The 16523-nt window shown below is 36.1% G+C and overlaps 1 protein-coding gene across 1 annotated transcript in view; it reads right to left on the bottom strand.

Moving 5' to 3' along the window:
- Positions 1–8292: 8292 nt before the first annotated feature.
- The window catches only part of TAF4B (TAF4b RNA polymerase II, TATA box binding protein (TBP)-associated factor, 105kDa), a gene marked incomplete at its 3' end in the record, with an annotated part of 116173 nt that continues 107942 nt past the window's right edge, over positions 8293–16523 (bottom strand). The window contains 2 exon segments of the mRNA XM_008591935.1: positions 8293–8352; positions 9589–9716. Of these exon segments, the coding sequence (XP_008590157.1) occupies positions 8293–8352; positions 9589–9716 (188 nt within the window).

The following is a 16523-nucleotide window of genomic DNA, read 5'->3' on the forward strand; positions in this document are numbered from 1 at the left end:
CTTTCAAAATCAAAATGTCTCACAGCCCATGCTAACCAGGAACTATGCAAGAAAAGGGATTCTGGGAAACACAGTTCCAACTAATTTGACACAATACAAATCCAGCACCCCATCTTTTTTTGTAAAAAAAAAAAAAAAAAAAACAGTAGTTTCTTAAAGCTGCCCTGAATTTTAACTTGTAACCCTTCTATCATGCTTATTTCTGTCATCATACTTTCTATTTTCAAAGGGTCTCTCACTTCCCCCAATCATTTTAAAAATAGCCTTCTAGTCTTGCTTGATGGCTATAATACACTTTGCTTCCTTTCTTTTTCTTTTTTCTTTTTTTTTCCTTTTGCTTCATGCCTTTTCTTTCTTCCTCATTCCCACTTTTATCTCTCACGTATGCGGCTTTCCTCAAATACCTGGTGATCCTTGCCAGTTTGTTCATTTTTAAAAGTAAGGCATGCAAGTGTTAATATTTGAAGCTTCCTCTCTTATGCAAGTTATTTTTTTTTAGAAAGAATACCTCTAGTCTCTAATCTAAACCAATTTCAACTCAAATACTACTATATACCCTTAGTGCTATTTTCTCCTTCTTTATTCCTGTGGATGTATGCTGTTTTCAGTCCTATACTATCATTTAAGGGGGAATTTGGGACAAGGAAAAGGTAAGTCCATAATGTGTAATTTACCATATTTCACAGGAAGTCCCTTAAGATAGTGATAATCAACTTTAACCTTTGGAAAATTTAAAAGAACTAAAATTTAGACTTATGTTTAGGTCATTTACGAATAAAGAAGCAGATTTATTTATGAAGGTGTGAACAAAACGGAATGTAAAAAATACTTCTTAAAATATAAGGAGCTACTTCTTTATCTAAAGTAGCTTAGGGGTGACCTTTTTTCTTTTTTTTTTAAACTGCTGGACAGTATGGGCACCTAAACTCTTGACCTTGGTGTTATCAGCACCATGCTCTACCAAATGAGCAAACCAGCTAGCCCTTCTTTATCTAAAATAATAACATGCTCTAAATTCTAATTAATCTACATGATACTTATTAAAAGTGTTAGATAGCAATAAATCTGTTTAAACCTCTAAGAAGTCAACTGTAATAGATAACAATAAATAATTCAGAAAATTATGGCCTCCCGTAGCCCAGTAGAAGATGGAGGTAAAAAATGGCTACTAACTGTGCCCCATAATGTAATAAAGATTAAAGCTGGGACTTTCATGTCAGTTAAATTACTTATGTACCTTTTTCAGACTGAAGAATCACCTGCAATAGTGACCAGAAAGGGACAATTCTCTGAGAAATTGTCCCCTAACAGATTTTAAGCCTTTGGGTTTTCTGAAATCATTTCAAGCTTAATATTTCAATTTTAATCTATGCATATCCTCAAATGATGAAAACTAGTCATTATGGTAAAGAATATAACAGGTAGTTAAGATCATTCAAATATCCATAAGAATTCAACCTGGTTCTATATTTCAAAATGCACACATTCCTAAGTTATTTAAAAAAAATAATCCCTTTATGACTTTAACACTAAATAAATCTTTAGAAATCTAAATATTTCCCTCATAGGGTACTTTTAGAGGTTATTCAACACTTCTACACCATGTTTTCATATAGAAACAGAATCTCAGCCATTGAAGAAGCACATAAGAATGGTAGAGATGCAATAAATAAAAAATTACAGTGACGAGCATTTTTAAGTGACTGATCATATCTGTTGCTAGCAAAGAAATGGGAAAACAGGCACTCTCTCAGTGGTGGAAACTGGCACAACCTTTTTTGGAAGTATGATGAAAATATCTATTAAGTTGTATTTACCCTTTGACCAAGAAGCACTACTTCTATAAATCAATCCTGTAAAACTGAATACATGAAGATATAGGACGTTCATTGTTCATAATAAAAAGTGAAACTATTTTAAATTTCTATCAGCAGATCAAATTATGGCCCAAGAGTTTGTATGTACCAGCATAGAAAAACATCTGTGATGGTTAATTTTATGTGTCAATTTCACTGGGTTAAGGGATGCCCAGACAGCTGATAAAACAGTGTTTCTGGGTGTGTCTGTAGAGTATTTGCAGAAGAGATTAACGTTTAAATCAGTAGACTGAATAAAGAAGATTCAGCCCCACCAATGTGGCGGGCATGGTCCAATCCATTAAGGGCTTAGATAGAACAAAAAGGTGGTAAAAGGGCTAATTCGCACTCTCTTCTGGAGCTGAGACATCCATCTTCTCCTGCTCTTGGACATCCAAACTCCAGGTTCTTATTCTGGAACTTACACTGGTGACCAATCTCCACCCAAACCCAACCCATCCCTCTATTCAGGCCTTTGGCCTCAGATTAAAAGTTACATCACTGGCTCCCCTGCTTCTCAGGTCTTCAGGCTTGGACTGAATTACACCAACTTTCCTGGGTCTCCAGGTTGTAGACAGCATATCTTGGAACTTCTCGGCCTCCATATTCATGTGAGCTAATTCCCATTTATATCTATCTGTATGCTATTGGTCTTGTTTCTCTGGAGAACCCTGACTAATACAATGTCCAAGATACATTGCTCCACAAGTTGTAGAACAATACTTTTAGGAAAATCCCATTATAGTGATTCAGAGCACAGACATCAAATTCTTTGGATATGTATCTGGGCTCCTCTACTTACTAACTGTGGAACTTTGAATAAGTAACTAATCTTTCCCATGCCTTAATTTTTTCATTTGAGGAAAATAATAATATGATCATAACAGAGGAGTTGTGTGGACTAATGAAGATAATACATTCTAATTGCTTGATAAATATACTCTTATTATTACATATATTTTAAATATATATATATATATGATTGTATTAGGTTGAACTACATGTAAATTCATATGTTTTCACTCAGTATATGCATGGAAATGTTCAGAGAGAATATCCAAAAAACTTAAGAGCTGTTTTTAATACTTCCCTATACCATTTGGACATTTCCAACATGCCCACAGGTAAATACTCCCTCTCTCAAATAAAAACTATATGCATGGAAATGTTCAGAGAGAATATCCAAAAAACTTAAGAGCTGTTTTTAATACTTGCCTATACCATTTGGACATTTCCAACATGCCCACAGGTAAATACTCCCTCTCTCAAATAAAAAGCTGTCTACTCTAACACCCCCTTGCTTTAGGCAGCACTGCCTTAAAAGCATGGGAGACACAGAAGACCCCCTCAAATTAATATTCCCCCAAGTTAATAATCATTTGTTGACTGAGCAACCTATCTTCTTATAGTCTTTTAGGGAGATTCTTCTTCATTTCAGAGAAACTTAAAGAACGTTGGCACTGAAAAGGATCTTAGGAATTACATACTGAGGTAAATTCATGCTAGTTTAAATACTGTCAGAAGTTATTCCTGAAATCTAAATATTACATTCCAAAGAGCTCTGGTTTTAATAATTCTATGTAACTGGATATTCAAAGTGGGAGGGAGTAGAGAAGAAAAATCAAGAAATAAAAACAAAAAAATATTTTCTATCAGGTACAGTCCAAGAAATGTGTGGGACACCTATGTCTGAGAAGACCACCACAGGGCTAATGCTTTGGAAGCCCTATCCTGCTACATGCTGAAATGACTTGTGGAAAAGCAATAGTGGGGAAAATAATTAAGTCTATAAATCCCAAATACCATCTTCTATAAGGAAGACAGAGGAATGGACTCCATTTCACCCTGCCTCCTGATATTTCCTCCTAACAAGTAAGGACACACATGCCAACCATCAGAATTCCAACTGTTCTTGGACAGAACCCTCTTCAGTACCATCACTGCCTTTCCAGGACACTGCCGCCTAGATTCATTCCCCAGACTTCCCTTTTGGCTATGAGTAGGAAGTTGCTGCTGAATGTTTTCTGTGCTTGTTTTAAAAACCATGTGCATCACTGCTTGGCACTGAACTCCCCAGAAAGCATACCACTGAAGCACATAAAAAATGGAAGGGAGAGAGGAAATGCTGTTGTGAGGACTAGCATGGAGGGGAAAAAAAACGGCTACCCACCACACAGATTTCTTCATAAACCCAGAGTTGTTCTGGGACTCCGTTAAGCAATTCTTTTACAGAGTGCCGGCTACCCACCACATAGATTTCTTCATAAACCCAGAGTTGTTCTGGGACTCCGTTAAGCAATTCTTTTACAGAGTGCCTACAACATGCTAAGACACTGAAGATATAATATTGAATCATGAGGAACAGGGAGATGCTGTGCCACTATGACTCTGGTAAATTTTTTCTCCGATATACTCAAATTGGCGGAATTCCTAAGTGATTTCTGGTTGCCTATTAAAGGTTCTCTTTTTCATAAGAATGAAATTAAATTTGTATTGTATATCTACTATTCTGAATAATTTAGTACCTTTAATATTCAGAGATTACCACTTTTGTTGATAATAAATTGGAGAAATTATTTTTAGGCCTTTGTCCTTTTGTATTTTTTTCTATGAATTTGGGTGAATTTTAGAACCCTGAGATATCCTTAACCTAATTTGGGTTAGGCCCTAATGATATACTTTGCCCTTCACAAGACCAGGTATCTAGCAGAGTATAACTGTTTTATTTGTGTTTTATGGCACCCATACACAGGGCCTCATAAAAACAAAGAAAACATGTAGGAAAGATTGCCCATAACCTTTTGAAAAATCCTTCCTCCTTCCTACCCCATCACCCCAAATCAAACAAACAACCCTAATACTTTAAATGTCGAACTGAAGCTAGAGAAAACAAACATGTATTGGAGCTAGAGGGGAAGGTAAGTTGCTATGATAGTAAAATAAATACTAATAAGACCTTAAGTTTTATACAGAAAAAGTTTTAACTGAATATCTACAGTAAACATCTGCTGTGGAACACTATTTGGGGTAAAGGATTTTTCAAGCATTCACCTCTAAATACAGGTAAAAAATTAATATAAAATTTACTATTTGTAAGTAGTTTGAATGTGCTCTCAATTTAATGGTGTGGTTTGTTATGAAATTAGTTTTTAAATTAATGTATTTTTACACTGCTTCAGCACTGATTCCTAGATAACCTAATTTTTCTTAAAATAAGTTTATTTCTCAAAAAGAGCTTTTTTATTACCTATGTAATATTTAAAGATGTACACCTGGTGTAGAAGTAATAAAATGCATTGTATTTTGAAAAAAAAAGTGTTCTTTAATTTTGTTTCCTATTAAATACATGACAGAGTTTGAGACAAGTGAGAAAAAATAATTCACATTAATTTGGCAAATTTGTACAACATTCCCAACAATCATTCTTTTTAAAAGGACATAGTTTTGTGTTTTTTTTCCTTGGCATGCATTTTCTTTGTGTTCTCTCTTTTCCCATGGTTATTTGATGTTTTGAACCTTAGTTATGGGGCAAGCTGACATTATTTCCATGAATATAAAACTGTTTTCCAGTCAGCCTGGAGCTGCAAACTTGCATGTACTATCTAAGGGAAACCAAGGAAGACATCAATAATGCTATACTGCTTCCATGCCTCCACAGCAGGACCATGAGATAATATGAAGGACAGGAACAGAAACCAAGCAAATCTTGGCCAGACTGCAACTGGCTCCTTGCAAATCCCTCTCCCTAATGCTTTTCATTTCCCACGTACCATGTCCTCAGCTCCTCTTTAACCACCCCCCCGTCCCGGGAACCCTAAAGCAGGGAGACAGTTCTAGTCTGTGTCCTCAGGTGTCAGATAATAAACTTCCTGTCTAGAACCAACATTTTGGACTGATGAGTCTTTTGTTTATAAGCACAGAGTAGTGGGACCTGGACACTGGTAACAAAATGGGGAATAATTCAATGGGTACAGAGTTTTAGTTTTACAAGATGAAAATTTTCTAGAGATCTCTTTAACCATGTGAATGCGTTTACTTAACTATACACTTAAAAATAGTCAAGATGGTTAAAAAAAAAAAAAAAAAAAAAAAAAAAAAAAAAAAAAAAAAAAAAAAAAAAAAAAAAAAAAAAAAAAAAAAAAAAAAAAAAAAAAAAAAAAAAAAAAAAAAAAAAAGGATTTGGTCCCAATACTAAAGAGCCATAAATAGATACATACCAGTAAGAATAGTCCTGCTGCACTGCCCAATATAGTAGTAGCCACTAACCACATATGGCTATTTAAATTTATGTTGACTTAAAAAAATTAAAAATTCATTTCCTCAATCACACTAGCCACATTTCAAGATCTCAACAGCCATATGTGGTTATTCAGAGTATCGAAGCCACAAAATATTATCATAATCACAGAAAGTTCTGTTAAATAGCACTGGTTCAAAGTGCACTAAAACAGACTCAAATACATATAGATATTTGTGTTTGATACAAAATTGTGTGTGATAAAAGTGGCCTTTCAATGGGGAAAGATAAAAACTTTTCGATTAATAAAGACCAGACAAACTGAAAGAAAATGGGAGGCAGGGAGGATGAAGTGTTCCATTTCCTTAATCAATTAAAAAACAGAGCTCAATGGGAAAAAGGAAAATTGACAGTGCCAATATGCACGTGAAAAATTGCTCAATTTATTCATAATTTAAACACTATTAAAAATTGCATTTTCAACCAGAGGATGGCAAAGTTAATTCCCAGTGTTAATTCGAGTGTGAAGAGACAGGCACTAATGGATGTAAAAACTGATACAACTTATTCACAGGGTAATTTAAAAGCTATAATATTTATGAATAAAATAATATTGAATCTGTGATTGACTTTAAAATAATCTGAGCGGTGAAAAACTTATCCAAGAAAGTTGGTGTAAATATAAATGAAACAAGATTAGGCATAAATCAATAGTCATTAGAGCAGCGTCGTGGGTATATGGAGTTCATGATACTGCTCTACCTTTGCAGAGTCAATCATAATCCCAGACACAATTCCAAATGCCATAATTCCGAATACTGAAATCCCAAAAGATCAAAATTCCCAAAGATTAAAATCCCTAAAATCTAAAATTCCTAAAATGTAATATCTCTAACATCTAAAATCTTGAAAATCGCAATCCCGAAAGATTAAAATCCCGATTGCTGAAATCCTGAAAGCTAAATTCTGGGAAGAGTGCATTTTCAGTTGTACACAACATAATCACGTCATGTTAGGTGGAACTATTACCTTGTTATTATCTTTATTTGGATATTAAATATGGTTTAAAGAGATGCTTGTGGATGCCAAGTTGTTAAGGGTTGAACTTGTGGACTTAATTTTAGGAGTCCACTTGACTGGATTAAGGGATACCTAGAAACATGGGTAAAGCATTATTTTGAGTGTATCTGTGAGGGTTTTTCCAGAAAGTATTAGTGTGTGGGTCTGAGTCGACCGGGTAGGGAACATCCGCCCTCAATGCTGGCAGGCACCATTCAATCAACCTCTATCTCAGTTATGATGATCAATCCTGAAGTTCAATATTATCTCAAACACAGAGACAAACTGGTGTCTCTCTGAGAGCTGGAACAGACTTTTCTTCTGCTACTTTGGAGAATGGAACCCCAGGCTCTCTGGCCCCCTGGTCCTGAGGCTTTCAGCCTCAGAATGAGAGTTACAGCATCATCTTCCCTGGTTCCCAAGCCTTCAGGCTTAAACTGAGCCATGCTACCAGCATCCCAGGGCAAAAGTGATAAAGTGCATTATCACAATGTTGACTTTGTGTGTAAGTATTGTGTGTGTACATTAAAATGCTGAAACTTCCTCAATAAATGAAGAGATGCTCTTTTTGTACATCTGCATTTTCAAAAGATAAAATTTCTCAAGATTTTAGCTCTTTGGACAACTGCATATGTGGTGGTGACCCATAATGGTTTTTAATCAATCTCATCAAAAGTCTTAGTTTGTTCATCACAGTACTTCAGATGACTGTAGTTATAAAGCCAAGTGCACACAATTACCAACCATAATGATATATGCCTTTATACATTTCACTTTTTGCCCTATTTCTATAATTTGTCTGCCCAGAACTGTAATACCTGTGCGACAGTCATTAGCACTCCTGGGTGTTTATGCTCACAAAAATATGTTTTTATTGCCTATTTTATTGTGTAAAGTGGCCTATGAAGTGTTCTGTCATGTTTTTATACATTTCTCAATAAAACCCCCTTTAAAATGTAAATAAATGTCTTTTGGAGAATTTTTTAAAATTACTTTTTCCAGAATTATATTTTTGGGATTTTCATCTTTGGGGATTGTCATTTTCAGGATTTTAGACTTTAGAGATCTTGATCTTTCGGGATTTCAATGTTAAGGATTATGATGTTTGGGATTATGGCCCAAACCTGTACCTTTCCTTACATTTGAGTTTTTCCATAGTTTTTCTTAATGTGAGTACCCTTTAATCCAGATGTTCCATTTCTAGGAATTTCGCATACAGTTAAATTGAACAAGCACTCAACGATGTAAAAGGATGTTGTCTGGGACAATAAAAGCAAATACCTGGAAACAAACTAAATGTCCAGTAGATGACTGGTTGAATTAAGTATGGTTTATCTTAACAAAGTAATGTCATATACCCTTTAAAAAGTATGGAAGTGCATCACTATATGAGGTAGATTATGGAAAGGGGGAAATATCAAGGGCAGAACAACAGGTACAGTTTGATCACATTTAAGTAAAAACAAAATCAAACATGCAGATTTGTACATGCATATCAGAAATGTGCCCATATTCAAAACAAATTTCTGGAAGAATACTGAAAAACTTAATGATGGTTACATCTGGTTGGATAGGGAATAAAGAGCATATTACGTTTGTTACATTTAAAATGAAAATGAACTAGAATTTTAAAATCTCATCACTCAAGGTGACTGGCATTCATTTAGGCACTTCTAATGTTCAGGGACAATGTTGGACAATGTTGGTGGAGAGCTTGCATCAAAGTACTATAAATTCTACAGAGCAGAAGAGATGAACTGTAGCACTTTCATTGCTGACTGCATCCCAAGTACTGCTCTTACCATACCTCAGTTTCAGCCCTGATGATCGATCCTGAAGTCTAAGATTATCTCAAACAATTACTCTGAAGAAGGATCCTTCCTTAGCGTTAATCAAACAATTAACCATATTTATTGAGCATATATGTGCCTAGTTCTATGGGGAATGCAAAAGAATATAGTCCTCGCTCAAGAAGTTTATAATCTAACAGAAGAAAAATTATTCACATAAGGAACAATCAGAGAACAATTAATGCCATGCAAACACATGGGGTCAGAAAAGTAGAAGCTGGTGTGGGAATAAATAATCAGGCTTCATGAAAGAAAATGGCAGATTCAGTCTTAACGGATGAGCCACATTTAGATAAACAGAGAGGAGAAGATTACAAAACCACCAGAAAGAATGCATAGAAATAACAAATTGAAAGAGTAAGACTCAGTATGATTAGAGATGAAAGACAGAAACAAGTATAAAATAAGTAACAATAGGAATAGAATTCAAGGTGATATTTTAAAAATCTGGCAAAAAATAAGATCTTATACAATTAACAAAGAAGAGTTTTAAGAAGAGTTTGGCAATAGCAGCATACACAGCAAGGTAAACTATTTTCAAATCTTTGCCCCTTTTGGCTTGCTTTCTTGACATGAAAAATAAAACAATAAATGTTATTTCAATACCTCCTCACTTCCAGATTCTAGTGGTCTCTTCTTCCTTGGTCCAATTGCTGCAAGAGCTGTAAGATTAGCATCTCTGTGCTGTATCTGTGCGAGCTCCAACTGTTGCAACTAGAAGATGGGGGAGAAAAAATCAATTTTTACACACAGCCACACTCAGAGGGAGAAAGAAACTGATCACTAAGCCTATTTCTGTGTTCTTCCCAAATAAACTCACTGTATAAAATACATATTAGATTCCCTTAATAGCCAAGGGCACATTTCCTGATTTTTTTCTCCAACAAAATTAGTCCTTAATCTATGTACAAAAGAAGCAGAAGTTAGGTAAAGGAGAAGTATAGGTAAAAGAAGACAACAATATATATCTAAAGCTTAATTTCTACTCAGTTTAAGCACAGGTTAAAAAAAAATGCCTGAAGAATAAGTTAAATAGTAAGTTGGAGAGAGATTGGTCAAATTACAGTAAAATTACTTTAGGGCTGGCCCATGGCTCACTTCGGAGAGCGTGGTGCTGATAACACCAAGGCCACAGGTTCAGATCCCTATATATGGAGGGCCAGTTAGCTCACTTGGGAGAGTGCGGTGCTGCCAACACCAAGTCAAGGGTTAAGATCCCCTTACCAGTGATCTTCTTTTTAAAAAAAAAAAAGAAAAATTTACTTTAAAATAAAGATTTTTTTATATATTACAGGACACAGTTCTACTATGCTATATGATCTACAAAGCACTTTCTTAATTCTCACAATCATATTTAAAGGTAATTTTCAGGTGCACATGAATATCATACACATGTCATCCCCCTTTTTACTAATGGAGACAGTGAGACTCCATGCAGCTAGAACAACTACACAAAAGTCATACAAGTAGTAAGTGGTAGAAACAGCATTCAAAGCCAAGTGTTCTCATTAAAGCTTTTTAATACATTATACTTTCTCATTTGTAAATAAAAGTCATGGAGTTATGTTATATTTAACTTCATGGCAAAAACTGAAAGCAGTAAGTGATTTAGTATTGTTTTGTTGAACAGCTTTCATCATACTTAACCCAGAATGCCCAAATCTACAAGGCAGAATTTTTTAGTATGTGGCAAAACTACATAGGGGTACACATGAAAGATGTCCTATTGAAAGACAGAAACACCATCACTTCATCAAGGCACCTAAGTGTCAAATTAGGTTTTTTTTTTTTTTTTTAAAGTAAGAAAGCCAAAATGAAACACCATTACACAGGACCTTAGCTTTTCCAGAGAGAAATAATGTTCAATTTTCATCAAAATCTTATCACTATGGAAGGAAAAGAGGGAAGTACCTGGGGCTAGTTGACAGTCACACATTCAAACAAAATCAAGATAGTCAAATGAAAGTAACCTGTTAAGAAACCCTAAACATATACTGAGAATATTCTTGTAAAAGAACACTAACCAAATTTTTAACACACGTCGGAAAAAAAGAGCAGGGTAAAAATAGGAAATAGTTTGTGGTAAAACAGCCAGTATTAAGAATATACCAAGTAAATAAATCCCACTTCAAGATCACTTCAGATTCATTTAGTATTAGAGGAAAAACAATAAGTCATAAATAACTGAATATTCAGTAAAGCAGAAAACAACTGCTATGGTCTGAATGTCTGTAACCCCCCCAAAATTCTTTTTTTTTGGTGGTTGGCAACAGGGATCAAACCCTGGATGGTATTATCAGTACCATGCTCTAACCATTTGAGCTAAATGGCCAACCTTCCCCCCGAAAATCCTAATCTTGAAATCTTAACCCCCAAGGTGATGGTATTAGGAGGTGGGGCCTATGGGAGGTGATTAGGTCATGGGGCAGAGACCTAACAAATGGAATTAGTGCCCTTATAAAAGGGGCCCCAGGGAGACTCCTTGCCCCTTCTACCATGTGAGAATGCAGCAAAGAAGTAGGCCCTAACCAGATACCAAATCTACTGGCTCCTTAATCTTGGACTTCTCAGTCTCCAGAACTGTGAGAAATAAAATTCTGTTGTTTTTAGCTACTCAGTCTAAGGTATTTTGTAACAGGAGCCTGAACAGACTAATTCAATGATTGACTAAAGAAAGTGAATCTAGGGCCGACCCCATGGCGTACTCGGGAGAGTGCGGGCTGGGAGCGCAGCGACGCTCCCGCCGCGGGTTCGGATCCTATATAGGAATGGCCGGTGCGCTCACTGGCTGAGCGCAGTGTGGGCAACACCACACCAAGGGTTACAATCCCCTTACCGGTCACGAAAAAGACAACAACAACAAAAAATGTGAATCTAAGAACCATTTTTCATTTGCTCCATAAATTACAGGATAGAAATCCTTCTTTTAAACTGTGCATTTACGTATAAATAAACTGTTAGAAAAGTGTTTTCAGAAGTTGTAAAATATCTTTTGAGTCTGATGCTGCCACAGTCCAGAATTTCTAGGTGACAAAATAACGATTTTAGTTCATCTATCCTGCAGCACAAATCAAACAAGCTATATTTTAAAGTCAGTCCTTGTAGAGAAATGGCATCTGCAAGATAGTCATACCAAAGAAAAGGTTTTTAAATTGGCCCCTGTCTTCAAATTCCCCTGTTAATATAATAAAATATTTTCCTTTCCTTTGCAAATTATACTTTGGTTTTCTGAAGTTTCACACACAATGTTTGAAACTGACCATAGTTTTGGTTGGCTCTGTATTTATAATAAATGTCCTGAAAAACAACATTATCTTGGCCAGGACAAAACAGAAAAACAGGCATTTTTTAACTGGAACAGGAGGAAGTTCTGGGCATTAATGCAGATTTGGCATACACCTTGGGTGAAGACAACAATAAGCAAGCTCAGCTCACTAAAAACAGCCACTGAGTTAGAGGCTTGCCTGTGGAAACAGGTAAATACATGATTTTCTATGCAGAAAACCCCAAGTTACCTATGAAAAAAGCAAAAATAAAAATCCTCCTAGGAATAATAAGTGAGTTTAGTAAGGTTGTAAGATGCAAAGTCAGCACACACAACAGTCATTTTTCCAACTACCATTAAGGTACAATTGGAAAAAAGTTTTAAACAATGTCATTTATAATAGCTCTCCTAAAAAGGAAATATTCAAGCATAAATCTAACATCTACAGGTATCTGTATGCTATAAACCACAAAACGTTCATGACAGAAAGAAAATGTAAATAAATGGAGAGACTTACTGTGTTCATGGATTGCAAGACCCAACATAATAAAGATTTCAATTCTGTCTAAATTGATCTACAGATTGAACACAAGTCCAATTTTTTAAATAGATATGAATAAGTTGATTCTAAAGGTTATATGAAAAGGCAAAGGAATTAGAATAGCAAAATCAATTTTGAAAAAAAAAAAAAAACAGAATTAGAAGAATCACACCATCCAATTTTAAGACTTACTATAAGGCTAAAGTAATCAAAACAATGTGGCATTGGCAAAGGAACAGACACATAGATTAATAGAACAGAACAGAGAATTCAGAAATAAGATCCTTATAAATATGGCCAACTGATTTTTGACCAGTTTGGAAAACAATTCAGTTGAGAAATGACAAAAATTCTCTCCTTGACCAACCTTCACCAGGCTCCAATGAGCCAGCCCTCTTCTCAAGTAAGCCTCAACCTGGCCTTAAAAAAGACTTGAACAAAATACGAACACAGTTTCTAACAGGTTAAGGCCATATCCCTAGGTTGATTCACTCATACCTCCCTTTTAAAGGGCCTATCTGAGAAAACTCAAGGCTGCCAAAAGAATTTACTATTTGTTCCAGCTAACATCTGAATATAAAGCCCCTGTCTCCCAGTCTCTGTGGAAGGGTAGAAGCATTATTAGCAAACCCACATGAGTTTCAAATGGACCAACACCCTTCCCACTTTAATAAATTTTTCAGTTCCCTGATTCTATTGAGCTCCTGTTCACACCCTTCCCAACTCTCTCATTCTCCCTTTAAAACGCCAGTCACCTCTGTACAAATTAACTGAAGTTGGGTTCAGTTCATGCTGGATTCTTTTCTACTGCAATAGTATATTACTGATTAAAATCTGTCCTTACCATTTTGGTGTCCAGCATAGTCTCGCCAACAAATGGACATCCATGTGCACTAGTAAAAAAAGTCAATTTGGTTCTAAACCTCACACCTTATACAAAAATCAACTCAAAATGCAAATTTAAAACTATAAAATACTAGAAAAAAAACACAAGAGAATTGTTGTGTTTTGGGGTCTAGCAAACTACTCTTAGACATGACTCCCAACGCATGTCCATAAAAGAAAAACATTGACAAATTGAACATCATCAAAATGAAAAACTTTGTCTATGTAATTCAAGAGAATGAAAAGACAAGCTATTTTATCTCTCTGTCTCCAATCTGTTTGCTTTTCATTTGTTTTTCTTGCCTAATTGTACTGGCTAGGACTTACAGTATAATGTTGAATTTTTTTAAAAAGCAGACATCCTTCTCCTTTTCCTTTTTTTTTTTTTAATTTTTTTTTTTTTGTGTGTGTGTGGCTGGCCAGTAAGGGGATCTGAACCCATTATCTTGGTGTTATAAGGCACTCTAACCAAGCTAACCAGCCAGCCCACCTTGTCTTGTTTCTAATCTTTGGAAGAAAGCATGTCAGTCTTTCACCATTAAGAATGCTATCAGCAGTAGGGTTTTTAAAGCTGTCATTTATCAGATTGAGGAAATTCCTTCTAACCCCAGATTCCTGAGTTTTTATCTGAATTGATATGATCACACAGTTTTTCTTTCTTAGACTATTAATATAATAGATTACATTGACTGATTTTCTAATATTAAACCAGACTTCTGGGGTAAACCCCACATGGCCATGTTGTATAATTCTTTTTACATACTGCTAGATTTGGTTTGCTAATACTTTGTTGAGGACGTTTACATCTACACTCATGAGAGAGACTGGTCTATAGTTTCCTTGTTTAGTAATATCTTTCTGGTTTTGATTATCAGGGTAATGCTGGCCTCATAAAATGATTTGAAAGTGTTTGTATCTCTTCTACTTTCTGGAAGAGACTGTGTAGAAGTGGTTTTAATTCTTCTCTAAGTGCTTGATAGAATTTACTAAGTAAAATGATCTACGCCTGAAGATATCTTTATGAGAAGCTTTTAACTACAAATTCAATTTATTTAATGATTACAGAACTCCAATCTTGCCAAGTTTGGATAGTTCTGTGCTTTTTAAGAAAGTGGTCATTTCAGGGCCAGCTCATACCTCACTTGGGAGAATGTGGTGCTGATAACACCAAGGCCGTGGGTTCGGATCCCTATATAGGAATGGCCAGTTAGCTTACTTCAGAGAGCATGGTGCTGACACCACCAAGTCAAGGGTTAAGATCCCCTTACTGGTCATCTTTAAAAAAAAAAAAAAAGAAAGAAAGAAATTGGTTATTTCATCTGGCATCAACCGGAGAGGCATCCCCTGGAGAGGCCCGAGAGCCGTGGCAACCATGCAACCTGAAGCGCAAGCGCGCTGGAGCAGGTAGGCACTGCCATCACTGGACCCCACCCCCAACCTGGGTGAGTGCATGCCAACCAGGGAGGCCACCCCGTAGAGGCCCAACAGCCACAGCAACCACACACCACAAGGCACCCAGATGGGAACAGGTAGGTGACGCTGCTGAACTCCCAACCCAGTCCAGTCCACATGGAGAAGAGAGGCCCGAACCTTCCACTCACAGGCACTGAGGCAGCTGTGCCAAATTCTCAGCACCAGCAGGATCCTAGCAGGACAACAGGGTCAAACATGTGGACTACAAAATCCCTTGCCACAATAACTAAACACCAAAGGAAAAATCAAGAAGGTACACCACCAAAGGGTAATAACTTTCAAGCTCTAGATCCTATAGAACAAGAAGCCCTTGAAATGTCTGACAAGGAATTTCGAGTGATAATTCTAAGGAAACTAAATGAGATCCAAGAAAACTCACCTAGACAACACGATGAAATGAGGAAAAGTATACAGGACCTGAAAGAAGACATGTACAAGGAAATCAATGCCTTGAAAAAGAATGCAGCAGAGCTTGCGGAGCTGAAGAATTCATTCAATGAAATAAAAAACACAACAGAGAGTTTAACCAGCAGGCCCAAAGAAGCAGAAGACAGAACTTCTGACCTTGAAGATGGGCTGTTTGAAATAACACAGGCAGACAAAAAGAAAAGAAAAAAAAAGAATGAAAAACATTGAAGAAAATCTGAGAGAGATATCAGACGACCTTAAGTGCTCAAATATCCGAGTCATGGGTTTTCCAGAAGGGTTCCGAGGAAAAAGGAGATTGCACTGAAAACATATTCAACAAAACAGTGGCAGAAAACTTCACAGGTACAGGAAAAGACACGGATCTTCAGATTCAGAAAGCTCAAAGATCCCCAAATGTATTCAACCCAAAAAGGTCTTCTCCAAAACATGTTAGAGTCAAATTGGCAAAACTCAAAGACAAAGAGAGAATCTTCAAAGCCGTAAGAGAGAAGCATCAAGTCCCCTACAAGGGAGCCCCAATCAGACCAACATCAGACTTTTCATCACAAACCCTAAAAGCCAGAAAAGAATGGGATGATATATTCAAAATACTAAAAGACAGAGGTTGCCAGTCAAGAATACTTTACCCCGCAAGGCTATCCTTCCAAAATGAAGGGCAAATAGTATATTTCTCAGACAAACAAAAACTGCGGGAATTCACTACCACACGACCACCCTTACGAGAAATTCTCAACAGAGTACTGGGTTTGGTACCTGAAAAATAACTACCACTGCCATGAAAACTCAAGAAAAATCAAAATCCACTAGTAAAATAAAAATGCCAACAATGAAGAGAGAAAAAAGTTTATCTATGACCCAAGAAACCAACAAATACAGAAGACAAACACTAAATCAGAAAGAAAGGAAGAAAAGACACTTAAGACATCCA

The sequence above is a fragment of the Galeopterus variegatus genome, unplaced genomic scaffold (assembly GCF_000696425.1).
Source record: "Galeopterus variegatus unplaced genomic scaffold, G_variegatus-3.0.2 Scaffold7416, whole genome shotgun sequence".
NCBI lineage: Eukaryota > Metazoa > Chordata > Mammalia > Dermoptera > Cynocephalidae > Galeopterus > Galeopterus variegatus.